The sequence below is a fragment of the Corvus moneduloides genome, chromosome 19 (assembly GCF_009650955.1).
Source record: "Corvus moneduloides isolate bCorMon1 chromosome 19, bCorMon1.pri, whole genome shotgun sequence".
NCBI classification, from domain to species: Eukaryota; Metazoa; Chordata; class Aves; order Passeriformes; family Corvidae; genus Corvus; species Corvus moneduloides.
In genome coordinates this window covers 5,914,987-5,942,734 of record NC_045494.1, presented here as the reverse complement: position 1 = coordinate 5,942,734, position 27,748 = coordinate 5,914,987, and the positions used below count along the sequence as shown (strand labels likewise).

The following is a 27,748-nucleotide window of genomic DNA, read 5'->3' as shown; positions in this document are numbered from 1 at the left end:
CTCGCCCTTTCTGTGCTTGCTGCATACCTGAAATGCAGACGATGAAATTCGCTTGCAGAAGAAAAAGCACCTCCCAAACAATTTCCATCCTCCGATTCTCATGCCAAGTACATCCCTCGGCGAAAAAAAATAACAAAAATCAATATCGCAGTTTGAACGATCCCAGCAAATTTTCTTTCGGACTTGCAGACTGTATTCCCCAGACGTGCTGACAACACATGTCCGAGCTCTATCTCCGCACGGCTCAAGCGAGATCCCGTCCCCTCCTTCGCCCTCCAAAAAAGACCACGAAGCCAACTGCCGGCACCGGGCTCTTCCTCCACGAGCGAGAAAAAAATCCACCAGATTTCCCAACACGACATAGACAACAAACCCCAACCGATCCGATATCCGGAGAGTCTCTATTCCAGGGGCGGCCAGGCGCAAGTTAACCCCAAAACTCTTGGCACGTCTCAGCGGGGCAGTGCCGGCATGCCGGGCAAGGAGGCGGCGGAGGGAGGGGGATTCCCCTCCTGCTGCTGCTGCTACAGAATGAGCGGAAAGAGATTAATACCCGCTGCAAGCCCCGCCACCCCCGCCGCGCTCGGAGCGCGCAGCCCCGGCTCCCCGGCCCCGCCGCAATCCCGGCGCGCCGCGGCTGCTCCGCCGCGAGACTGCAGGGGTCGGGCTTGCCCCGCGCGGCGAGCGCCTGCCCCGGCATGCGCCCCGGGATGCGCCTCGGGATGCGCCCCGGGATGCGCCCCCGCAGCCCCCCGCAACTGAGAACGGGGGTGTGCGGCAGCGGAGGAGGGGTGGGGGGTGTGTGCGTCCCTCAGTGCGAACGGCACAAGTGCGGAGTCTGCATCAAGTGTGGCTTGCGCGCATCGCCGGGTGGCTTGGCTGAGGACGCCAGTATTTTAAAACTTATTTAAACAAGAGGGAAAAAAAGATTCAGACCCGAACTTCTGTCGGGTTGGTGGCGGAAGGGCACCGGGAGGCTCCAACCGAGAGTTAGCGAAGTGCCCGCGCTGCAGTGCATATCTGATAGCATTCCCCGGGCACAACAGTTCTGCATAGCTTCCCCTCCCTCCCCCGGCCAAAAATAAATAAATTTAAAAAAAAAATAAATGAAAAAAGCATTGCCAGTTTTGAGGCAATCCCTTACTTACCCCCAATCCTCCTGCTTTTTATCTCTCCCAGCTCATCGGACGTGCCGCTCCAGCCTGCAGTCCCAAAAACAAATCGAGGTCACGCTGCGAGCCGCCGGCTGCCACCGCCTACCTCCACCTCAGCTGCCGGGAGGTACCATAGCTGCTCGGAGCTCCCCCTGCTCCCCGGACCGCGGCTACTGGGCCATGTCCCCGGGCTGCAGCCGGTGCTGCGGGGCCCGCGGGCGGCAGGGGCGGGCACGGCGGGGCTGGGGCGGCGGCGCGCACGGGCGCGGGCCGGCGGGCGCGCTCCGCCGCGGAGGCGGTGCTTGCGCGGGCGGCGGCGTCGGGGCCGCTCTGCGCCGGGGCCGCTCTGCGCCGGGGCCGCTCTGCGCCGGGGCCGCTCTGCGCCGGGGCACGCCCGACCGATCTCCCACGGGCGCCCGGTTCGCCGGGCTGTCTTCGCAGGTGCATTCCAGAGAATGCCGCTTACTTGGGTTCAAATGTACGGCCAGTTTGATTTTGCTCTCCCCCGCCACCCCAGGGAAAAAAAAAAAAATTGAGAAGAGGCGCACCTAGCTCGGGGAGAGCCCGGTTCCGTGGCTGCGGATGGGGGAACTGAGCGCAGCAAAGCAGCGCTGGCAGAGGCAGAGGGCCGTGGGCTGGGGTGCTGCGCGGCGCGGGGAGGTGCGCGGGGGCTGCCCTGGGCCGCGGCGCCCGGCAGGATGGCTCGGGCTGTAGTGGAAGAAGGGAGCGGACAGGGGCTCAGGGCTGCAAACGAAAATCCCGGCTCAAGGCAGGTGTGAGAAGGTGCAACCTCTTCGACTGCGGATGCCTTCGTTGATCACGGCAAGGCAGAGGGAAGGGGGAGGGAGAGAGATGCTTTGGGTATCAAACTGATCTCCCAGCTCTTGGCAGGTGTGCAGAGGTCATATTACAAACACTCCAGCGGGGGATGCATGCAGAATAGGTTGAAAACAGATTAGTTTGTAAACAGCTCTCAAACCTGGGCATACTTGGGGCAAACAAGGGCAAACTTGTAAAATGCACCTTTGTATGGATTCTAGCAAAAGGAGGATGCCTGGATCTCTGAATGGGGAAGGAAACCATCTTGAAGAGAAGAAACCACAGAGCTACGTTGTTATTTCCATCATCTCTGAGACGTGTAGACCTCCCAGGTTTCAAATACACCTGATGGTATTTAATTGTGGCAGATCAGATTTCTTGAGTGCTTCGAAGCAAATGGATGGGACAAAATCATCACTGTTTGGAAAGGAAGAATTGGACTGCAGGCAGTTAATAGTGTGATGCTTGTGTTCATTTTGCTGGTTCCCAGGGTAGTGCAAGTGCTCTTTGCACTGCAGTAGTCTCTGCTGATGTCTACTCCATCTCTTACAGCTTACAAAGAGACTCAGGATTCTATCAAATTAATTGCCATCATCTGCCCAGTGAGAACAGTGAGGCTGGACATGAGAGACTGTCATTCAAGGCTTATGGACAGGAATCCCCATGTATATTGGTGGACTTTTCGTTAAACAATGGGGCTGTGCAGCAGGAGGGAATCCTTTCCCTGACAGATTTGCAGAGTGCTGAGTATCATTTTAATAGTGAAGTTTCAAGTATTCTATGCAATTCTCTTCTCTGTTCCTTACTAAAATAAAATACAGATTGATATCTCCTGGGATTATACAAGGTATGAGTGGCAGTATCTATCTCTAGTCTAGATGTATGTAAGCACACTCTAGGAAATGCTCAGTAAAGATTTCCATTGATGTTTACTAAACTCCTTTACTCAGAAAGATTAATGTTTTCCACGGATTTGCCTGTAAATTGTCTTTTGGGCTTTCCCAAATAATTTCTTCCAATAACATCCAAATCCAGAGCATAATAAACACCCAAAGAGATCTTGTCTTTTATATTTACACAGTCATACTTGTTCCCAAACTAGTCTCCATGAAATTAATGGCATTACATGTGGGGAAATAAATGTCTCAAGGAAGTGAGATGACCTGTTGTAAAAGGGTGTTGACCACTAGGTCAGCAAAGAACTGAATTGGTGTTGAGAGAATACCAAAACCTAAGGGCAACCTCATGTTTAATTCTTACTGATGATCAGTGGGACTTTAATATGAGTTTAATGGCAGGAAAAAATTAGGTAGTTGATGTTGGCTGCTAGCAGGTAGCTAAAAGTCCCAAATATATTAAATTTCACACATCTTTTTAGTAAGCTTATCATGCTCATGCAAACTTTACAGTTATTTCAGTGGCCTGTGAGAAATAAGTAGTTTGTGACTCAGAGTGAAAAATCTGTGAGGGATCAAAAGCAAAATAGGAAGTTTCCTTCTCCTGGAAAATACAGTAGTGAGCTTGGAAACTTGAGGTTTTTTAAACCTAGGTAAATAACAATGAGTTCATTCAGCTATCATTTCCTTGCTGTGATGTGATTTGACTGGCAGTGGCCTTCACGCTTGGCTTTGAAGTCATTATGGCCATATTGGCTCCTGAAGCTCCCCAGGAAAACTTAGTTCAATAAAGTTGAATGGATGTCAATATAGGCCTGTTCCAAAGCCCGCTGAAATCAATTGGAATATTTCTGCAGACTGAGATGATGTTTGGATCAGGCTTTCACTGCAGAATTTGGCACAGTCTGTTTGATCCCAAGGGAAGTGGTTTAATATAGCAGGGTGTACTTGAGGCAGGAGCAGAACATCACTCTGCTGTGTACAATGCAGGGACATTCCAAACAGACAAAATTCTGGCTGCAGCACCCATTTTTGATTGTAGGGGTTTCCATTCAAAACTCCTGTAACTCACTAAAATGAAGTGGGTTGATATTTACTGTCCTTATTTGAATTCCATTCCTATTTACACAGTTGGCTAAACTTCTTGAACTTCATCTTGGCAACCTTTAAGCTGTACTGGAGTCATTGGACTGACTACTCATGTGTCTGGAAGTTAAACTGACTGCAAAGTGGATTCAGACAGGTCTCTGAAGCATGTTCGTGTAGTTCGATTGTGAGGATCTTACTATCTCAGATTTTCAGCTGGGATTTCAGGCAGTTAAGAAGCACCTGATGTATTAATTACAAGCTGGACACCCAAGTTTCTTCAGGCCAGATTTACATAGAAACATACATAGAAACTGTGAACAGAGTTTAAAAGGTGCTTACTAACTCCACATGCTAAAAGGTTTTAATCCCGACATAACATAGGTTCATACCTGCTCAGAGGAGCCAGCATTGGACTCATTTGACCAAAATTAGCTTGAATCAAGAAAGATCAGTTGTAGAAATTATTCTGAACTGGACAACTTCTGAGCAAAATGGGTTGAACTGTGGCTTCCCCCGTGTCACTGGAAGAGGTTGCTGCCATTCCTCATTTCTGCCCTGCTGAAGGTTCCCCCAGTCAGGTACAGCAGTTTTCCTGTGCATTCCTTGGCTCAATCCTGTTAAAATAAATCACATCAATAAGGGCCTGCTATTGAAGTTGGCTAAAGATTCTGGCATGTTTCCAGCAATTAAGGTGGCAGAGCTGGAACAGTTCCTGCTCTTTCTTGTGGCCCCATGGCACGGATGATGGAAGGACTTGTGAGTCAGCATCTAAATTACCACTGGGAGTAGCCTGGGATACAAGCATGAACCAAAATCAATGTTACATCAAAATCAAAGAAAGGGCTAATGCTGCAGTTCACTCAGGTGGAAGGATGCTCACAGGTCCCCAAATCCAAATGGGCAGTAGAAGATAACCCAAACCATCAGTCTGCTGGTGTCCAGCTCAGGGAACTTTACCAATCTGTACCAGAATTGGACCCTAACCACTATTGAGATGGAAGTGGTTGCCTGGAATAAATTATCATAATGATAGCATTGAACCTTGCTTTCATAAAGCACATAAATGCTACACCATGCCTCCTCGTCTCAGGGTTATTCTTTATTTACACTTATACTCAGGTAGAAATTGCACTAGTAGTCTTTTATTGCAACTAAATTAATTGTTTGTAGAATACAGAAAAGGCTTTTGTGTTCAGACTGTACATATGAATATCTTTCCATGAAAGTTCCAGTAACTTCAGAGACAGCAAAAGTCACAATAAATAGTCAAAAACCTACCTGAAAAATTCTGTGCATTCCATGAAAACATTTAAAGCTATGATAAAGAATTGTATACACATTTCTTTTAAAGTAAGAAACAAAAATTTGTCTACTCAAACTTTTGCTACTTATTTCTTTTCTGTTTGTGGAACTCCAATCTCAAGGAATAAGTGTAGGATTAAGAAACAATTTAAAATACTGATTGTGCCAACATTGTGTGGTTTCTGCTGAGCTGCCTGTATCTCATTAGCTTGCATTTATAAAATGGGCTACAATTCTGCAGGGAATTCGGGTTGATAATTTGCAGGGAGAAAGGCAGGATTGACTTGGGCTACTTCAGGAGTAGCAATGGCTCATCAGTGCCCCAGGTCTGAGGTGATACAGCAGCTCTGGCCAGCAAGAGGTGAGGGAACACAGGCAGTTCCAGCCCTCCCTGCTCGGCTCCCTGGATGTGTGGGATGTGCTGTTTTAGGGGTCCCAGTCACCAAGGAGGAGGGGGCTCAAAGGCTTGGCTATAATGTTTGGAATTCATCCTTGTCAGCAATCTTCTGCCCACAACAATCTGCTATTTGTCTGTGTCTGAACTCAGCCCTCTTAGTCACGTGTCTCATTTTAAGCTTTTAGGTAGCCCCACTCAAATTACAAAGATGCTTAAGTAACTTCTTGTTCAGAGGTTAAGAAAGTCAGCATTGAAAAGCCCCTGGTGAATTGCTGAGAAGGTAGCTATAAATACTCAGTGGTAATGTTGCCACATCATTTCTAGTGCTCCTGTTGCACATTTTGTTACTGCCATGCTTGTGTTTTCTGATGTCTTCAGTGCTTATAAATAATGCTGATCTCACTAGGAAAACTGATAAAAAATTTAACATATCATTATAAAAATACGGCCTTCTAAGAACCCATCTGTGCAATGGGCATTAAGGTAATTCTTTTCTTGTATTGATAGTCCTTATCAAAACTCAGATGGAATTTCCATTTTGCTGGTAGAGATAATGATGCAATTTATTTGAAGTTGAAAACACCCCCAACAGAGGAAGAAGGTAGTTGACTGACACTTAACTATGAAGTCAATCAAAGTGTTTTTCCTGTGAGCCAGTCTATTCATTATAATAAAGATTTCTTTTCAGTCCAACCCCCGTTTTTCATGTCAGAACTCCAGCAAACAGTGCTAAGGCATCAAGTATTTGTGAAATAACATTCTTCTAATTCAAAAAGACATATGTAAAATGCAGTGATTTAGTTTTTCTGGAACTGAGAAGTCAGTCACAACGTGTTTAAAATGTTATGTGATCCTGCAGTTCCTCAACAAACCCCAGTAGGTTCTCTGGGATTCTTTTCAGTTTGGCACCCACAGAATTGGGGTTTTCTGAGTAGGCACATAGAGCAGGAAAACTGTTGGGTTTTTTTCTAGTGTCAAAGCCACCAGATAAAATTGACTTCAGGTGGTGCAGTGATTACAGTCCTTATAGTATTGTATTTCCCACAGCTGGGGAGTAGATTAGGAAACTTGCCTGTTAAAAATAATTAAAAATAGGAAAGAACAGGATTTGGGGGGAGGGTTGTTTTTGTACTAACTGACTGCAGTTTAGTCCAAGGGAGGGGATGATGAGAAGGGACACTCTTCCAATCCAGCTTTTGGCTGTGACTCACATCAGAGATTATGGGTGGATGGAAGTTGTGCCAAACTCCCAGTGTTCCAGCAGTGTCTTTAAGGCAAACAGGGCTATTTGGCCTCTACTGGTGCCTCTTCTATGACCCTTTCTTTTATCAACAGTCACAGGTGGCTGGTTTCCCACACTGCTTGTAATTGCACCTTGCCTCAGAACCTGTGCAAGACCATTTCTGCCACATTCAGGCAACTTCTGTTGGTGTGAGGGAGACTATTTCTACAGCTACCTGCAGTAGCTACAAAGCAGGAAAGAGAACTTTGTCCTTTCTGTTTCTCTGCCTCCATCCTTGTCTCTTGTAAGCTTGAATTATTAAAAGATCAAAAGCAATGTGTATTTTTTGATATTGGGAACTCTTTGTCATCTCACTATAAAAAAAAGAACACACATCTTGAAAAATTTTCTGAAATGGATCTCACTGGTTCCGCATTACAGACTTTGACAGCCAACTGTCACCTGGTGCCTGATTAATATAATTTTTTTATAGAAATGGTGATTGCAATACCATAGTAATATTCTGGATGTGTGAGTCAAGGTAGCTATGCTGGAAATTTTAAGTCCATGTTGCTTTTGGGGTGGTTTGAGTTGAATATTCATGTTCCCACTAGGATGTAAGAGGTATTTTGCCACTTTTCCCATTGTGCTAAGATTTGCCACCAGGACATTCGGCAGGAAAAAGGTAAACTCTGAGCACACATTGATTCCTGTGTGGCTGCCCAGGGCGAGGTGCATGAACTCATTAGAAGTTGTTCTCTCCTGAGCTTTGCTCTAGAACCTAAAGGAGAAGCATCTAGGAAAAAAGTCACATTCCTTGGCTTCACTCTGTGTGGAAGGTTTGGTTTGTGCACCTGTGGAATGTGAGGCACAGTCTTGTTGAAATTGTTGCCTGTTTCTAGTTGCTATTTTTCTGTATTAATGCATGAACCATTTTGTTTTTTCTGGGAAATACATTGTCTTTTTCTGCAGTTATGAATAGCAATTAAGAAGGAAGGGAACCATGCTCAGTAGTTAGTATCCTTCTTGTCTCTAGATTTTTAACATTTTGTAGTCAAGGTTTTCTTTAAACAGATTTTTTTTCTGCAGGAAAATACCTTACTTACTTCTCTGGTATTATTTTTTTAAGCAAAATCAGTTAATATGAGTACTGTGAAACCAGAGATTAAGATGCTCAACTTAACATTAAATGTTGTTCCCTGCAACTTCTCACTTGTTGCAAATGTCCATAAAGCAGCAATTATGGGCCTGAGCTTCTCCCCGTTAAAGTGAATGGGACTTTCACCCTTTGATTTTTGGCACATTTCCTTTGAAATTAAGCCTCAATTCAGCCTTTTGCCAGCTGGATAACTTTAATCACAAAAGTAATTGAGCAAATGGAATTATTCATGTGATTAAAAGAGACCATGCAGTCAGGTTTTGGGGTTTTTTTTAAGTCTTGGAGAGACACAGTGTTGTATACAGCACAACTGCAGTTTGTAGTCAATAACTGGAATAGCTGCAGCTGGAATGGCACTTCTCAGCTCCTGTGTGAACTGAACTTTTGTGTTCATTTGCAGAAGAAAACAGCTCTCTCCTAACTCCTTCCTGTAAATCTTCCAAGTTCCAGGATGAATTGCTTGTACTGATGCCTGGTTCTAAATCGGTTCATCTCCCTCACTTTTCCTCTGTAAAATGAGGCTACTCCTCACAAAGATGTAAAAATACAGCAGTTAATGCTCGCAGTAAGCTCTGGTGATAAATACCATGTGAGTCCTAAGAAAAGCTGTTGCTTGAAAGAAGTCCATGATGACTGATCTGCAGGTGCTACGAGTGGATTTATGGGACGTGTGAAACTTACACTTTGTATTTTTCTAGAAGGAGAGTGGAGGAATTGGCATCTATCACAATTCAAAAGGATAAGAACAAGCCCACAAAAAGAAAAGAAGACTCTTCTGACTTTTAGAAATCTTCATAAACGCCATTTAATGTCATTTTCAAATACCTTGAAGGGATCATAAAACTTTGCTCTTCTCTGATCATTGTACCACTTAGAAGTGGAGAGGTATGAACAGCCATAACCCTGGCACATTTTTTACAATACTCAGGACCAAAGGCGATTGTGAGATGGAAGCTTTGATAACAAAAACATAAAGATGTCATTGTCAACTATCTCAAAATATACACACTTGTTGTAAATGTCACACAAGACCACAGCTAAGTGATGGATCAGAATTTCCTGTGTTTTCAAAGTGCTCCTTTTGATGAACACTTTTAACTCCTTCATGAACAAGTTATTTCGTGCCCCACAATTTGCTTTCTGTCCTTGTGCCTTTAATCACTGAAATGAAAAACCTCATTTAGTATGAGTAAGCTGTATATACAGGGTAGAATTTCAGTTATAATCTGCATCAAGAAAAAAAAATACTTGGAAAATGTTTGGAACTAACATGCATAATATTGTAAATCACTTTATTGGCAACAGTATGAATTTTTTCCTCTTCATTAAAATAATAGAAGTGGTAAACTAAAGTAAGGCTTGGAGATGTAAGGACTAACTTGGCCCCAGTAGAAGTCTTCATTCAGTGAAATACTTCCCCATATGATTAAGATTAAGCATTTGATTGTGTCTTTGATCAGCTCAGAGAACTTTGCTGAGAGGAGAAGAGGCAAATGACACTATTGAGAGCTATTGATCAGGTATGTCAAGACAGATTTTGATCCCTTAGGCCCTGCCCCTGTGGTCACTCATGGTGACAGGACAGGCATGATTGCAGTCAGGCCAGTTTTGGGGAGCTGGAGGTCCCAGAGGTTGAAATTCCTGAGGGTTTCCACCTTCTGGCACTGCCAATCCCTGCCACACATGCCCCCTCACCGTGGGACAGGGAGAACATACTGCCTGTTTTTCTGTACATGAGGTAAATCCCATGGGCTAGAGAAGGAAGAGGCAGTGTTTTGGGGTTTTTAAAATTATCTATCCACACTATTACTTCTTCATGTCAATCATCTCTTATACACTCACCTTTACCAAAACCAAGAGCCACCAATCTACTCTTCTTGTATGGTTTGCTCACATAAATTTGTGTGGGTTTTTCTGCAGAGCCATTGGACTTTTATTTGGAATTAGAGATGTTTATACTATTTAAGTGCCCTGCTATTGAATAGAATCACAATAATAATTTCTCAGTTGAGCTGCAGGTGCAGAATACAGGAACCATCTTTTGCCAAAATTTATTAAGTGCATTAGGTGTTCATCCCTTATTAAAATCTGTAATCGTAGTAAATAAAAGACAATTTTAAAATTACAGGCTGGTGGGTATCCTAACTCAACTATTAAAAATCTGTTTGACAAGTTGCAAGTCATTAATAATTAGTATTACAAAAGCTATTACATCTTTGATTGGGGAGAAATGGACTGAGGCTAGTATTACATTATTCAATTAGATTTAATGCTATTTGGTGTATGTTTTACTTTATTTGAAGTTCAGCCTGTAAAAGGATCATGGTAGCAACCATCCAAAATGTTAATTTGTGTATAGAGCAAATAGCACACATAATAATTTCATCATGTCGTGCAGCTTTGTTGACTGACAGTGGAAGTGCTGCTAGACTCACTATGGTTAATTAGATTTCGTTATGCACTGTACAGCAGCATTACAGACAATCATTTATAAATGAGTTTATTAAAATTTCTATATTCATATAGTGAAAGCACGTTAAACTCTTTCTCTTTTGCCTCTTCAGTAGAAAAATGTAAAATGTCACTAGGAAAAAGTAAAATGAAGTAAAATCCTAAGTCACAGCCGTCCGTGAGTTAGCAGATCAAGTCAAAAGAGCTCAGGGATCAGTGGCCTGCTGACTGGAGAAAAGGTTGCTAAAAGCCTTGTCTTTTCTAGGATTTTATCTTCTGCCAGCTGACTGGAATTACATACACACCCAATTTATAAATATTAGTCATATCTATCTGAGCAGCTGAGAAGTTCAATATTTATTTCCCAATTTGTTGTATTTTCTACCACATTTCATTCAATCTGTTAGCACTGCCATAAATCTATCTTTGCATTTATTTCCCAGTCTTTCTGTTTCTCCCTTGTTCCTCATTGGGAATTCCTTGGGTATTATGCTCTTTCCATCATGTGGATTTCTTCCTCTCCTCCCAAAATACGACTTGCCACCATGAAGAAAACAGCTTCATAATGTGTATTTCTGTGGCAGTATTGCTCTGTGAAACACCAAGGAGAATATATTCTGTATTTCTAGCATGCTACACAGAAATCATCCATTTTAGAACCTCCACCACTGGACAAGTCACTTCATCAATATCAATGTCAATGCAAAAGTAAATGTTGAGGTTAGCAGGGATATCTTTAAGATGTCAGGCAGACAGTTCTCCTTGAAAATTCTGCCTGCAACTGCTGTCCTGGCTGAGCTGAACAGTTCAGACACATAAAACAAAGTGGAACTGACCAAAAAGTTTAAGTTGCATCAATTTCTTTCAGCTGTTTTCCCCTGTGCAAGGCGTTCTTACATAAACTCGCTGGTTACTTTCCCCCAGAGATCCAGGAGCACGTGGAGGGCTTGGTAATTTATGGATGTAGTCGGGAATTACTTTGAAATTACATTATTGTGGGGAAGGCTCTGTAACAATTTAACTGAGCCACAGTGACAGGAATTGGTAAAGAAGGGGACAACTGGAAGACCAGGGCAAGGAGGCAGCTCCAGCAAGTGAAACATTTCTGTATTTAGTCTGTTTGGGGGAGGGGAAAAGGGGGTGGGGGCAAAAAGGCAGTAGAAGATTTAGTAACCATAATAGCAACCTTTTTCAGGGTTATTCATGCATCCAAATCCTTTGGTTCTTGTTCAGCACTCCTGTCTTTTTTTTGTCCTACCTATTAAATGTGTCATGCATGGTGCAGCAAACAGTGATGTCATCCTTGCAAACAGCCTTCTGCAAGGGAACTGGTAACATATTTTTGTTGCTAAATTAGTATTAAAGAGTTGAAACGTGTAGGGAATCTTTTGAACTGAGTCCTGTCTTGTGCTGGTTGATCACGTCCACAATAGTACAGCACAGGAGAGCACCAGAGCCTGGACTAGGAACATGTTCAGGATGAGAGACTTCCTAAATGCAACAGGAAATTCTGGAATTAACATGATAGTTCCTTGCAAATTCCTATCAGCCTAAGAAGGAATGACTGGGAGCTCAAACCTGTTGAAATGTCTACAGTCAAGGCCATTGCTGCTGATTTTTCTGCACTGAGAAACAGTCTAGACGTGAGAACATGAAATGGGCATGGAAGAGAGTATTTTTTACTGCCTGCCTAAGATATACTTGTAAAACATCTGTACTACGTATGGAACTCATATTCACTTTAACAGAGATAAATCTGAATTTTTTTTCTTTTTTTGTTGGTTTATTTTTTAATTGCTAGCTCCTCACCAGATTGCCTCATAGATGTGCTTTCAGGGATGGTGTAGTATTAGAAGATGTACCTATGAAGTCATGGAGCATTTACATACTTAAAAGTAATATGAGACCTAAGGCAAATCAGAATAAGGAGCTACCAACATATGAAAAATTGAGTTCTGTGATGTTCTGCGAGCACAGATCTGATTTTTTACTCAGAAAATGCAATATAGACACATAAATATATGTCTATGTGTACAGGAAATACTTTCCCAGGATGCAATTAGCAAGATTTGGAAAAGGGAACCTGTAGTGAACCAGAACACAGGAAAAAGATTTTTATCTGTTCATATAGTATGAGGTTAACCTTCTTTCTGCTTTTTACCCTGAAACCACTTCCATTCAAGTTTTAATTTTAAGCTGAAGTACTCATTTGTATTTGTGAGGCTGCTTTCAAAAAATCAAATATTGCACAGGGACAACTGGAACAACTGGTGTGGAACTGCCTGCATAAAGAAGCTGCAGAAGGGCAGCCCCACTACAGTATTTTCTGGCATGATAATTAATTACCTTGTTCTTTAGCAGAATTGTCACATATGAGTCCTTAGATGCTGCAGGAAGCAAAGCTTTCACATGCATTCTATTTACATCACAGAAATAGATTTCAGTGAATATGCCTTGTAGAATTCGTGTCCTTCATTCCTGAACCTGTTTCCTACAGACATTTAAATTACAGTTGGTACTAATGGGCTTCTAGCACAGGACTTATTCTTCTTTAGGAAAATAAAACCAAAAAGAGCTCTGATTTTTTTTTCAGAAAATAAACCAGCTTTGCAGAACCAACCTGACTCTTGGTACCAGGACATTTTCGCTCTGCTTGGCTGAGGCAGTTCTTTCACCTCTGCTTTATTTCTTCTGCCTGCATCCAAGTCCTTTGGGCTAATGGGTTCAAAAATAAAAAGTCTAGCACAGCTAAACCCCAAATCATCTGACACTGTAAGAAATACAGCTTCCACTGCAAGAAATACAGCTTCCACTGCTGAAATTGGAAATCTTGTGGCTTTGACCTGTTTTTCCCTGACAAACACTTGGTGAATGTTCTGTCTTCTGGCAGTGTTAGGTCTTACTCATGGAGTCTTTGTGTGGAAACAGAGATAAGCTGTGTTTGTGTGAGCTGCCTCACCTCCAGAGGGGGGGGATGATGTTGGCTGGTGTTCACTGAGGGGTGTGATAATTAGGGTGCACTCCAGTTTGTAAATCAGCTGTTCACCCCCTGCATGGAATATGCTGGCCTCCATGCAGGGGAAACTTATTCCTTCCTGGAGGTGCTTACCCTCAGATTGGCCTCTGTTTCAGGTCAGGAGTTCTCCCCTGTGCCATCACTTCAATCTTTAGGTCATGTCATGCAGAGGGGCTCACTCAGGAGCAGTTCAGCCTCCTGAAACCTCACTGTGTGCATGGATCCATGGGCTGCTATGACCCAAGGCTACGGCAGAACACCTGCTCCTCTTTCCTCCCTCCCTCTTGATCCTTTCTCCAAGATGCTTTGCCTTCACATTTTATTTTAAAAACAGTTTATGCTGCCAACTCAGATTTTTCAAGTAGGGCCCTTCCCCATCTTTAAGTTCACTATAATCAGGTTTCTTTCCTCAACACAGTTGTTGATAAAAGGTCCCTTTCTGGCCACAGCATCACCAAGACCATTATAATATTTTATAAACCATGAAGTACAGTAGTTATACAGCACTTACACTAATCTTCATCAAGAAGTAGACCTGGCACAGAGATGATGCAAATGAAAAACTCTATGGTCAGAGCACTTTCAAGCTCCTTCCACACTTCTGTCAGATTTAGGAACACATCACTGGGTTTGTGGCCTTCCCCCGAAGAGATTGGAAAGCAGGATTAACACACCAACACAGAAAGTGGGATTCTGTGGTGAGAAGAGATAAAGATCCTGCAAAGTCACTGTGGAGATGATTGCACCTAATGGGTTTCTCTTACAACAATGAGGAATGCTTTATTAGCATCACTAATTAACTGTTCTTAATTTGTCATTTACCCTTCTGTCCCCTTTTATTGTTTATTCACATTGCTGCGTAACTTTTCCCTTTTCCTTAAAGATGCCTAACCGAAGATGTATGGCACTCCAGAATATTAAAAAGATACTAATTCCCTACTGCTTTCTTTGAACTTCTCCATGGTTTTTTGGTTTTTATTTTGTTTTTTCTTCATGAATTCATTAGTGTGTAACCTTTTGGGGAAATCCCTCATGTTTTCTAATATCTTCCCAGCTGAAAACCTTTCTAGAATTTCTCCAGAGCTTTCTAGTAATCTCTAGCTGTAGATTTTTTTCAAGGATACCACTGATCTAGAATGTTTCTAGGATTTTTTTAAAGCTTTTCAGAGATTTCCCAAAGGCTTTCCAAGAACTGATGGATGTGGTATCCTTGTCATGTTTACCCCTGCTATGTTACCTAAAACCCCCAGGACACTTAGAGCTTTACTGAGATGGTTGCCTAGAATGTGTCCCTTGGTATCTCAATCCCTTGGTATGACTAGCTACAGCCTGTCCCAGCACACCTATTTTATTTTTTATCTTACACTTTTAGGGAACTTTCCAAGATGCAGTATGGTGGAATAAATGGCAAAAGAAGTCCAGAAAATTTCTGATTAAGTACAAGGATGATGCCTGTAATTGGTTTATGGCAGAAAGATTATTAAAAGGAAGAAAATAACTTTTTTCCTTTAGTGTACTAGTTACTAAAGCTGGGGATAACAAGAGCAGGGAATATTGCCAGAAAGGAGAATCAAATCAGCTCAAAACTTTGAGATGTCACAGGAGCTGAGAAATCTCCACCATCCAGTGAGTGTGGAGTTGCTGTTGATAAATAAAGTACTGAGAGCAGACCTGATATCAGAGCAGAACCACAAATATATCTGAAAGAAAGAAAATGGCCCAAGTTCAAAACACATAGGCTTTCATTCCTCTGTCACTCAGGATGTGACTTGAATTAAGAACTGACTCTTCACCCCTAATGTTCTGATATTTTATTAAACATGCAGTACTCCAAGAGAACTGACTACAGTATCAAGCAATACCACACAAAAGCACAGGAGAGGACTGAGATACATAGACAGAATTGAGGATAAAACACAACCATATTAAAGTCACTGTATTAAAAAATAAGTAGGCCTGATTTCCTTCTGCATCAGAGGTTCCTTACGCCACTTGGTTGGAATAATGGGGCCATGAAGTGTGCATAGCTGTAATTACTCCTGCTGCAGAGGCCCTCTGAGCTGGCACTAGTGTAAATGGAGCATTGTATAAATGAGAATTGAGTTCAGTGTGGTGTAGATTGCATGTTCCTCTGAGTTTCCAATGCATTCAAAATTTTAAGTAGGAAAAGTGGCAAGGAATCTCCCTCTGTGGGAAATACACGTATTTCAGAGTCAACATTTTGTGTATAGGGGAATTTCACAGGAGTTCACTGCATACTTTTCCCCTTCACACAGGTGTGGTCATCCACAGAAGGGTGTTGGAAATGCTGCCAAGTTGTTCTGTTAAAATTTTGGACCACTTTTGTTCAGCTATGACTGCAAGAGAGACTTTGCTGTCAGACTGCGCTGTCTTACATGGTATAGAACAATTCAGGGGAATGTCCCAAGATGCTGGAGGGAACTGAGCAAAAAGAGGACAAACACAGTCCCCAAAGAAGTGTTAATAACCCTTCTTAAGCATAAGATCTACAGCTGCCATTCTAAGTGATTAATCCAACAGTTGTACTGAGACCAAAGGAGGCTTTAATGAGAGATTCTCTCTGCCATTCCTTTCTAGACTGCAAGTCTGGATGTCTGTGGCAATTCTTAGGTATCAGAAGCAGCAAATACTGTGTGGAGTCTGTTCTCTACTTACATAATAAATAGCTGGCCAGCCTAGAAACATCCTTTTAAAATGGTGAGATTTCTGTAGGGGAAGGATGAGGTCAGATGAGCTGGGGCTGTAATGTAAGTTTCTAACAAGAAAATTGAAAAGCAGGTGAGAGAAACTGCCTTTCAAGATTCTCCTTTATTATTTCCCTTTCTTCCTGGAATTTCATATCAGGACAAGACCCACACAACACTTCAACAGTCGTGTAAGTCTGCTACAGTGTAAAATGTACTGCTCTGCTCAGGTGAATTTTACCCAGTGTATCTGTATAGGTTAATGAAATCTAATCCTCCACTCTTGATAAAATCCATTTAGCAGTGACCAGATGCTTCCTTTGGAATCCCAGCTGTGCTGCATCTCCCCTTCACTCCCATCTGTCAGTCAAGAAGGTTTCTCAGGGAAGGTTTCCTGTTTATCCTGTTGACTTCTGCAGCCCTGCTGCTTTTGGATCACTTTGAAAAAGAATTTCTGCAAAATGCAATAATAAGGATTATGTCTGGGACCCGATTGTCTATGTGTTTTGGATTGCTTTACTCTGGGAGCAGGCTCCCTAGAGTGCATTTCATAATCTTAAACAGGATTATACCAATTATATATGATGTTGTTGGGAAATATTTCCTGGCTAGCTGGAGCTCTTATACTTGTACTGTCTTTTCAGTCTAAATATATGAATGGCTGCCCTGGAGTTTTTAACTGCAAATTTCACTATTATCATGATAAAAAATTATTTGGGGTATCCCCGGACTTCTGGCCAAATACAAACTTCAGTGAGAAGAATTAACTAGCTGTGATTGATGTTTATGGAATTTTAGGTTGTGAAATGACTGTGGAGCCAAGATGCACCCACCAAAATGCTGGTGCTGCAAAGCACTTGATCATGATCTTAAGTTCTTTGCTGAATTAGAGCCTGAGGCTAAAGAAGTTTTAAATGGAAACTTCACCTTGACTGCCACGTATAAATTGGTAAGTTATATAGAGATACCTTCATTATTATGTTTTCATTCAGAAAATGTTGTGGGATTAGTAAAGAGTAATAAAAGTGCCATAATTGACAGGCCTAGAGGATAATCCTTGATTAGAAATGTCTTCCAAGGCACATCTTTTGGTATTAGCCTAATTTTATAAAATTGAGGCTTTGTGTTACTGAGAAATGTATGTTCTTAACAACAAAAGTGGAGCTGAATCACATCCTGCAAAGCACTCTGAGATGTGTGCAGTCCAACTCTGTAGCAGCCCTGGCTAGTTAGAAATGCGTAACACAATCGTGCTGTCTCAAAAGGCAGCGCTCATCTGCAAACCAGAGACAGTGGGAACACAAACAGATGCTTAAGGGTACTTCAGTGAGGAGGAAAGGAAGAAAAAAAGGAGTGATAAAGAAAATCCAGTCCCTGTTTCTCTTTCTACTGGAGAAATAGTGATGCTGTGATCTCTGACCTTTTATTAACAAGCCAGTCCCTTGCAGAGGACAGTGATTCATTGCAGGGCAGCTTATCTGCATTTGAGCAGGCTCACCCCCAAGGCATTCCTTTGTCATCTGCTGGAACTACCGATGGCAATAGATTCCCTGCACCAGTTATAAAGTTTAAAGTGCTACTTTATCCTATCTGCAACATGAAAGACCCTTTAATGAGATTTAGAAAATTATGGATAAAGCCTAGTTTGACTTTTGTAATAAAGCATACGTTGACATCTCTAACTAATGTGCATTGTTGCAGTGTAAGCCTATAAAGAAGAAAGGGTGCCTTATTTGAATTATGAATTGATAAAAGGAATATGAGCCTGTATTTGAAGGTAGTACAAAGGCAGAAATCTTCCATAGGAGTAAAAAAGAATAAAAATGTCTTTCTTGATCTTGTCAATTGCAAATCAAATTGAGGAAAAAAAATCCTGCTTTAAATCAAACATTGGACAGTCAATGAGAGGTAAGAACTATTTTTTATACAGAGTGGGTAAATGGTTCCACTGTGATTACTCTTTCAGACAGAGTTTGGTGTGCCCTTACTAACTATGATTCTTTGAATTGTTTCAATGGGAAGTAATCAAGCAGCTGAGAGACCATTCTCTTTAAAACTTCTCAGGAAATGCTCAGTATCAATATACAATCCTTTCAGATGTAACCAAAACAAACTATGTACTGTGTCTGAGTGGTGACAGTTTGAAGGGGAACTTTTAATCTTGTAAATATAGGGTTGCTTTCTTTTATTTTTATGGCATCTGGAGTTCCTTGAGTTCTGGATGACTTTCATTCCTACCCACACCTGTGTATATCACTTCAGAATGAAGTGTTGGATAGAAACACAAATGTCTGGTGACCCTGTGTGAGGCTAATAGCTTTGGTATTTCCCAATCCTGATTTACAAATGATCAGGGTGTATGTAAGTTATATAAATGCCTTTGCTGTTTGCTCCTTAGTCTAGGCTATTTTCCCTTTGTTCCCCATCACAGCTGGTTAATAGTCACTATCCAATCTGGGTGATTCTCTTTAAACTCACCACACATAATTAGGGTTTCTAGTACAGTCATATTAAATATTTCATCAGACATAAGGCGTACGTGCACTTTTTTAGTGCTGGTGACCTGTGATTCATTATCAAAAGCTACACCTGACAGAAGGATCTGGGAATATCTTGTAACATAAAGGTCCAGCCACACTTCCACACTCTCCTACTTGATTTCTATTCCATGAACTTGTTTTCAGGGGACAACCAAGACACACAAATAGAGCATGAGCTGGAACTTTGTCCAGTTCTGCTGTGGGAAGGCTGTTCTCACTGTGAAATGTGCCTCTTTTGTCATTAAGATATGTCACCTAGAGAATGGATATGATGCATTATCAGCCAGGATGATAATCCAGCACCATCCCACTTTCTCCACGTTGTCCTCTCCCATACTTCTAATTCCTGTAGTTTCTGAGCATGGATGCTTGGACTCCAGGGGTCTTGGTAATGAGTAAAAATTGGTAAAAGCCATTTTGTGATCATTATACCTCAGATCCAGTACCTGTCCCAGTAATCCAGCCACAAGGTCAGCTTGTAGATTTTTCTTTTCAACAAAACTATGAAGGCTTGAAATGCAACTATCCTAACCTCATATTTCTTATTCTAATCCCCTTACTGCTTGTCAAAGAATATCCTCTTAGAGATCCCATTTTTAACATCTGCAATTTACTTTCTGTGAATTTTGCTATGTAACATAGACTAATGTAGCATTTGTGGGCCTGCTGGACTTGACAAGGTGAATTTTTATTGTCTTCTATACCTGTAAGGCTTTTCAGCATTTCATTTGATGACTCATATCTTTTCAGAATACAGCACCAAATTCTTAAATTTAGTAGGCAAATTTATGTGGTGCAAGTGGAATCACACAGTGGAAAGTCTGTTTAAAGTAATCTGAGAAGCGTTCTGGGGAATTCTCCTGATTAAGAGAAAATCTCTGCCATCAGAAAGCTGCTGGAAGTAGCTGTTTGCAACTTTCCCCTGCTTCTAAAAAGGTGAGGAGATGGGTTATGGCTGGTGGAATTCTGGAGGGGAAAAGGCATGAGGCCATGGGACAGTGCTAATGGAGCAATGTTCTGACTTTCCTGCCAGCAACAGGCAAAGTTGATTCTTTCTCCACTACTGAGGATGTGGGAGGTGCAGGTTACTCTCTGTTACCACTCTCCTCCAGCTCCAAATGTCTGCCCTGTTTACTTTTCTCCTGTTCTCATTATTATATATTCCTTTTTGGGGTTGAGTCTGTGTTTTGATTTAGTGATCTCCTTGGTCACCTTCTGCTCTTGCAAGTAATCCTTATTCATAAAGAGCTCAGTTACAGGCAATAGGGCCTTAAATCTAATTTTTTGGCATCTCTGCTTGTATTTATGAAGAACTATTCTTGTGAATAAAGTTTTAGCTTGTGGTAAACCGTGGTAAATAATGCCAATAGCTACAGTCTGGTTACAGCTATAGCAGTCAAAAGAGCTGAAAACTCCTCTCTCTGTCAGACACATTTAATATGGAAAACTGAGTAATTCCTTGATATTTGGAAACATTTCTCCCCCTAGCAGATGATAAATTTTCAAAGTGATGCTTAATTAGTCTTGTTATTTTTTAATGAACTATGGAAAGATATTATGGAACTGCTAAAGGAGGATAAATCTGTGTATCAAAAACTCTTAGTAGCTGGGAAGCAGATAAAACAAAATCCCACTGCTTTACCTTTGTGCAACAAAATGCTTTAATCCCATTTGAACTGTACAGCCAATATTGATACAGCACTATTTGGGTAACAGGGGACAGTGCAGCTAACAAAGAATGTTAGCTGCATTGGAAGATCATAAGGAATACACATATTCCTCACTTTTGCTTGAAAAGTACTGATTAAAACTGATGGTATTGGTAACTTTTGATGTGGCATAATAACAGAAGCATATTGTCATTAAATTGTAGCCACTTTCTTTCAATAGATAGATAGGTACCAAATAATTTGTGTTTTCTGCCTCTCCTAACAGTAAGATGGGGAGGGTTGCCCTAGGTAATTACTGGCTGCCTTCTCTCCATTTTTGGCCTTCTGAAGTTTGCCAAGTTCAGGTGACAAGCAGTTGAAGATTAGAACAAGCTATGTCATGACATTAACAGTATAGATCATGAAGCTGTCTAGGACAGAAAAAATATAACATACAAGTGGTTTGGGGGTTTTTTCCTCTTTTGCTGTAGATTGTTCTCCCATTTCCAAGAAATAGACATGTGAACAAAGACCCCAAATCTGCCATATCCCCATGACATCCAGTGACCTGCACTGCTCTGTGGCCATTATTTTCACATTTAAGAAAAGAGCCTAACTAGCAAGATGGGGTGATGAAAAATTAATACAGTCCAGAATTCTTAGTTTTTGAAGGATTACTGAGTGGTGTGACACCTCAGCACACTCCATTTCCTCTGGCCTTCCCTTCGTCCCATGCGCAGTTCTGGGCCAGGCCAGGTGGTCACGTAGGTGCCAAAAAGGGAGGGTACAGCACTGTTGGACACCTGTTGAGCCCTTCCCCTTCTCCTTAGCTCTGCTCCCCACTTCAGGCAGCACAACAGAGAAATGGAGGGTCTTCTCTTCAGAAGGATTTTAAAGATGTTCACAGGCTGCACACGAGCACTTACAAAGCTTTGTATTTGAAGAGGAGCAGCATCACTTCAGCAGCATCTTTAAGAGTCATGGATGGGTGTCTAACTCTGGTAGAGCCTCACTCTGTGACCTTGGGCAAGGCACTTAATACCTGTGTTCCCCTATTCCCTGCTGTGTAAAATATTGCTGATGCTTATCTAGATGAAAGAAGAGCAGTGAGGCGATGTTCATTAATTATTGTTGGAGGGTGTTCTGAGATCCAGTCTAATAAAAGTGTAGGATACAATGCTTTGCCCTTCTAGAATACATTTGTTTGAGGAAGGTAAAACATTGTATCTTCTACTTTTATGTGAAAGGGAAAAAAAGTACTATACTACTTGGAAGCCTCATTTTAATTGGCTTTGTTGTTGTTTGGAGGGGCGGGGGTTGGTCTGTATTGCACCCAAGGCTACATTCAAAGAGGTGTTTATAAAACATGAAAAGATGCAGACAGGCACATTATACAATTTGCATAAATACTCTGGGAGTCTGCTCCCAGTGGAGTCAGGCACCTCGTGCTTGGGTGGCTTTATCAGTCCCTAGGGAATGCCCACCTACGTCCTTATGAGTTCAGTTTTCCCTTGCAGTCTAAGCTGCAACTTCACTATTTGCAATGCTTAAAGACACAGAGGAACTTTCCCAAAGCCATTGTGAAGCCATTTTACAACATGCCCCTCACTGTCATGTAAGATTTTTGAAATATTTTCCAATATGAAGCTTCAGGATGAGTCTTTATTAAAATGTTGCTCTCATTTCTTTTTGCACATTAGTCCCATTTTATTTCTGAATTGAGTTCTATTAAAGCAGAACACACTAACTGGCTCCTCAGATGTAGATTCTCCCAGGGCTATGAGTGGTGAGCAGGTGAGGGCTCCTGGATCCCACAGACAGCTGTAGAAACTGTTATTCCTGATGGAAGGGATTTGCTTCACTGCAGCTGATCTGAGGATGACTGGAAGAAATTTGGAAGCCCTGACATGGTAAGGGAATGGTTGGGTGATAATGCACTGGGACTTCACCTGGAATGTGCTGTTTTCCATTTAGATGTGTATTCGAACAATTCCTGGCTGTGAATGTTCCTCAGTGCACATACAAATCCTACAGGAGAGGCCCAGTTCAATAGCTGTAAAACAGAGTTGTTTTTCTGGGTACTTTCTGGACCTACTATAAGCTCTGTAACCATTCTGTGCACTATGCATCCCTCAACTGATGTTTTCTCCTGGAAAATGGAATTTTTGGCTATCTCATGAGGCACAAGGACATAGCCATTCAGTTTGTCATTGTCTCATTACTAGTGTGAAAACCACTTCAAGAATGAGTCAGAATAGCCCAATCTTTGTATTCCAGAAGACAATAAAACTATTTGACTTACTCTTCCTGAAACTGATAGTACTTCTTTTGGGTGTGCTGGAAGGAAATTTAGATTCTTTGGATATTTTAAATCCTAACTAATAGTTTGACAATTATTTTTGCATTTGGAAAAGAGAGAAAATTGCTGAGGGTTCAATTTTTGTCTGCTCAGCAACATCTAAGTTAAAAATACAGGCTCATGTCACACCCTATGAAATGTAAAACTCTCCTTTCAAAACAGGCCCAGGAGAGTGGACCCATCAGTCCTGTGTGACCTTCTGCCCTGGGGGAAACAGGGCACTTTTTAATAGAGTGGAAGGTCTTGACAAAAATTGGTGCCCCAGGCATTTCTAACTAGCTTGGCAGCTACTGGGCTGGTATTTCCCCGTAAGGGCACACTCAGGGAAAAGATATTGGAGACCTACTTAAGGCTGTGATTGTGTTCATGTGGGTCCTGAGTGCCACAGGATATTGTGGGAAAGAAGAAACTGCAACCTGAGAGATGTTTGGGTCCATATTTATCTTTCTAAACTTTATTGAAAACTTTCTGTAGTGAATATATGATATCTCCATTTCAATTTCTGGCTCTTGTTGTCCTGGCATGGATTTCTACTGGTCTGCTTTTGAATTGCTTAAGGGGTAACCAGAAAGAATAAATGAATTAATTGCTGAAGAACGCAAGCTATTAAGCAAGAGGTTTTCATTAGGGAGAGGAGAGATCCTCTTAGCACTTTATTATTACAGATATGTTAAAACCTCCTGTACAGGAGACTATGCTAATATCTGTCTTGGTGGCTGCAGTGTCCCCTTAAATGTGACTTCCTCTGTAAATGTGTGGTTTTTTACACTTTTGTACTAGTTTGAAAGCAAACCAGTGGGAGATTTCAGGTTAGAACTACAATCTAATAGGAAAATTAAAATAAAGGCAATAGTACAGAAACACTGGCTTAACCTGACAGAGTCAGAATACGACCTGACACCCTGTCAGTCAGGGTGGTGGTAGCAGTCCAATTAAATGGTGGCTGCAGTCCTGTTGGAGTGATGGACGTAGTTCTGCCAAAGCAGCGATCCTGTAGAAAGGTCTGGTGCTTCTCCAGTGGTGGTTGTCAAGCACTTGTCCTCTGGCAATCCAGTGACAGATACTGCTCTGGTGTTCCAGTCCTCAGATGATATACAGGTAGGAATGCTTGGTTCCTCCATCTCACAATGGGATGATGTAACTACGAATCACCCTGGGAGACCTTGATGGCCCATTAGTGGAGATAGTCCCCAGAGGGAGTTATCAGGGCTGAGTCATGCAGAGGATAAAGAACACTGCCCCACTTACCCTAACGGCTTACATAGATACAACAGCTTACATAGGTACAATGGAATGCATACTTTTGGTTGCATCCTACACTGTAACCTAAGACAACTTTATAAATGGTGAGCTAACCCGAGAGTGTGTGATGCAAATGGAGAACTGAGAATGTTCTTTGAATCCAGCTGCATGTTTTAATATGGCGGATGCTGTGGGAAAACCCTTTTTGGTCCTTGTGGTGGCTTTGCTAAGTGTGGAACTCACCATGGTGTGCTCCCTGCTTGTTCTCCACAGCTTCTTCTGTAGAAAATAAAAGTAAAATAATCTCAGGGAGGGAACAGGGAGAGAGAGGTTCTAATTTGTCAGTCACTGAGAATGTGCATTTTCTCCCACAATATTCACGGTTGATTTTTTCCCTTTGTGAGATGTCTGGGTGATTGTTATCATCCTGAACACTTAGTAACAAATTAGACGCTTTTTTCCAGTTGCTGCTCTGAGCAGCAGCTGTCTCACTTGGATAATAGCTTTTTTTTTTTTAATAAATTTGGAAGAAAATTAAACAAACCAGGGGGAAAAAATCAACAATTCTGCCTGTAATGGAAGGGATGTGCACCTAGCATAGTTTTTGTCAATATGCACAGTGAATCATTTCATGTACAGCCAAAATTTGGAGAATTTTCTTCTGTTCTTACTCAGAGGTGTAGTGTCAGGTAGCCATGAAGTGTACCTAGAAAACAGAGTTTCATTTTCCTTAGAAATTTAAAACTTAAAATTATTTAAAATTTAAATGCTCTGTGATAGAGCTTCCCCAAACAGGTCCTGCTTAATTTGTTTAACTGGCTGCAGATGTTTGGATACTCGGTCTAAAAAAGATTCTTTTGTTGGTTTTTTTTTTTCCAAATCGGTACGACTCCAAATGAATGAGGGTCATGTCTTACACTGATTCCAAAAGAAACTGTTTGGTCTTTTTTTTTTTTTTTTTTTTTTTTTTTTTTTTTTTTTTTTTAGATTTATTGTTTTATATTTGCTGCTATTTTCTTGTCTGGGATACAGTCAAGATTGTTTGGGAAAGAGCAGGAGAGGATCTTTCTGAAGGAGAAAAACTACCAGAAAATGTCAGCCTTCACTGTTGTTCCCTTCCCTTTCACAGCCAAGGGAACTGAGTTCCCTCAGTGTTTTTAATTTGCTCCTTCTGGGGCTGACTCAGGAAGATAAACAGAGAGGTCAGGAGGGTTTTCTGCTGAACTGATGCTGTGGTACCTGCAGGAGATGTTTGATGTGTGAACCCAGTGGGTCAACACGACTGAACTTAGAGATTCCAAAACCTTGCAAAGGGACAGGAGAAATAATAAAAATACCTTGGCAAATACCAGTGAGGAAAAGGAGTATTTTAAAATAGACAGGCATCCAAGAGGGGCTTAATAATTGCATGAGGTATATTAAGCTGTGGTGTTGCTTCTTCTTTCTAAAAGAGATGTCCTGCCTTCTAGGATTAGCCTGGGAAAGGTGCACTGCATTGAGCCATTTGCACTGACAGGCAGATGGCTCAGATGGGCTGCTGTAAATAGTCTTTAAAAGTTTTTCCTTTGAGCAGTGAATTTCTCTTAGCTTAACAAAATAATATGTAGGCTCTTCAGCTCGAGTGAAACTTAAAGTTTTTCTGGAATCTTCAGTGTTCCTGCTCTCACTCATCTAGCTGAGCACCATTCCCTGCAACCTCTTTCTTCCTTTTCCATCTTATTTTATTAAAAATATATTTTAAAACCTGTTGAAGTATCAGCTTCTGTAACAAATCCTAGAGGCACATCACTTTGACAGAATCTGGTGCCTACACAATGATGTGGAGTAAGGACATATTTCTTTGTTCTTAGTTTTTTTACAGCTGAGGCAAGAACCTACCCCCCCCCCCAAAAAAAAAAAAAAAACAACAAACCAACAAAAACCACCCAACACAAAACCCGGAGGTTAACAAGAGATCTTGAAAGAGACATGTGAAATCTTTCTCTTTCTCTTGTTCTTTAGTTTTCCTCCACCATGTTGAGGATAAGCTAATCAAGAACATGAGCCAACAAGACCAATATGATGAGTGTCCACCAAGTCATTAAGAATAAAAAGGATTTGGTTTTTTCAATCCCTTTTCTCTGTGGTTTACTTCTGTTTTAATAGTACAGATTTAAAGGATGATCTTTGTGAGAACTTAAGGGCCTTTTTGTCTTATCTTTTTCCTCCTTTTTTTTCGCCCCCCTTTTAGACTGCCACCTTTAAATTACACTTAGAGGCTTCTGATCTCTGCAATATATGCTACAGTGGCTTGTGACACTGCTTTCTGTTGTGACATTGTAGTCATTTAACACATGATAGTCCCTCCAGCAGGCTGGTGCAAAGTCTACTTCAGCTTACAGTGTTTGGGAACTGCAGGTCTTGACTCTAAATGCAGGGATGATTCCAGCATGCAGAAAGCAATTACCAGCCCTGGAACCTGTCCAGAACAGCAAGGCTGACAATGCTCCTCTTTGCACTCCTGCCCTGGCAATGCTAATAACCCAAAGCTCCCTGTTAATATATCTGCTGAGCAACGTGCATTCTAATAAGCACTCAAAGTCATATACTTTTCTCAGTTTTTATTTGAATATGTATGAATACATATAACATCGGCCAGAGCAGGTTGAACAGTGAATTTGCAAATAGACATGCAGTATGGAGACTTACAGAATGCTTGCCTTAGTAAAATTGTAACAGGTAAATTATGAGTGCTGTAGTCTATAATCTGCACTATTATCATAATTGCTATCTGCATTATCTTTTTGGATGGTGATGAAAATATTTTATATAACAGAATTAAATACCAGTGTTTGTTATACTATGTTTAATACTTTCATACCTTTTAAGTGCGTGGTGCTGTAAAGAATAACTCAAGTGCAATTTACCTCAGTGATTGCTTGTAAAATGTCTGAGATGAAATGTCAGAAGATTGAGTGTAAAAATACTCTGTGAATATAAGACCCTGAAACCAAATACAAGGTCATTAAGGAATGCTGCTAATTGAGCAATAAGATTATTATTACTATCTTTTGAAACACTGTTGCAAACTAAGTCTCTGCTCTCTGGGTGTTTTCTGTGATTAAATGATTTATGGCCAATTATCTCCTAAGACCCTCTCCTGCTCTAAACCATCTCCTTGTCTGCGTGCTGCCGTGGTTTTCCAGCCTTGGGCACTTGGCAGTAGTCAAAGGAGGTGTCTCTCAGCTTTCTGCTCATGAAGACCTCTGTGCCTTCAGCTTCACAGCAGGCACTTGGTGTTCACAGTTTTGGGCTCCCAAATGAAGTGTGGTGGGAGAATGAGCCACACGTGTGGGATTTGCAGCTGCTGACAGGCAGGACTTGCTGCATTTATCTGCCTGTTTTTAGAAAGCTTCTGTTGCAGTTATATTTTTGTCCTTTCTAATATCTAAACCAAATGTTAATGCATTGAAAGGCTTGATAACACCTCAAAATAAATATCTATGGTTGGGGCTTTTCTGTATGGACAGACTCAGCCTCTTCTAGTGGTGTGCTTTCCCTGGAATTTTCCCAAGGTGTGCTTGCACACCTTCTCTTGGTGGGTGTGGAAGACTGAGGCAGGACAAAAAATGGTAGTAGGAGATCATGAAAGCTTTTACTGGACCTGGAATACCTGGGGATGAGTTTGGTCTTCTGCTTCTGCAAGGTTCTTGTATTCATTTTCTATCAAGTGCAAAAATAATTGAGAGGTCAAGCATTTAATCAGCCA

At 41.6% G+C, this 27,748-nt stretch overlaps 1 protein-coding gene and 1 long non-coding RNA gene across 3 annotated transcripts in view; one reads left to right on the top strand and one right to left on the bottom strand.

Moving 5' to 3' along the window:
• Nucleotides 1-1,402, bottom strand: part of CA10 (carbonic anhydrase 10) — a 187,967-nt gene extending 186,565 nt beyond the window's left edge. Inside the window, exons 1-2 of one of the 2 annotated variants that reach the window (XM_032128966.1) lie at nucleotides 1,149-1,402; nucleotides 28-524 (exon numbers count right to left, since the gene is read on the bottom strand). In XM_032128966.1, coding sequence (XP_031984857.1) covers nucleotides 28-88 — 61 coding nt within the window. In that variant the 5' untranslated portion in view covers nucleotides 89-524; nucleotides 1,149-1,402. The remainder of the gene's footprint in view (nucleotides 1-27; nucleotides 525-1,148) is intronic. The other variant, XM_032128967.1, reaches the window with a different exon arrangement.
• An 81-nt stretch (nucleotides 1,403-1,483) lies between these two features.
• LOC116453481 lies at nucleotides 1,484-3,021 on the top strand. Its single transcript, XR_004243831.1, has 2 exons — nucleotides 1,484-1,632; nucleotides 2,195-3,021. It is a non-coding gene; the product is annotated as an uncharacterized LOC116453481 (long non-coding RNA).
• The last annotated feature ends 24,727 nt before the right edge of the window (nucleotides 3,022-27,748 follow it).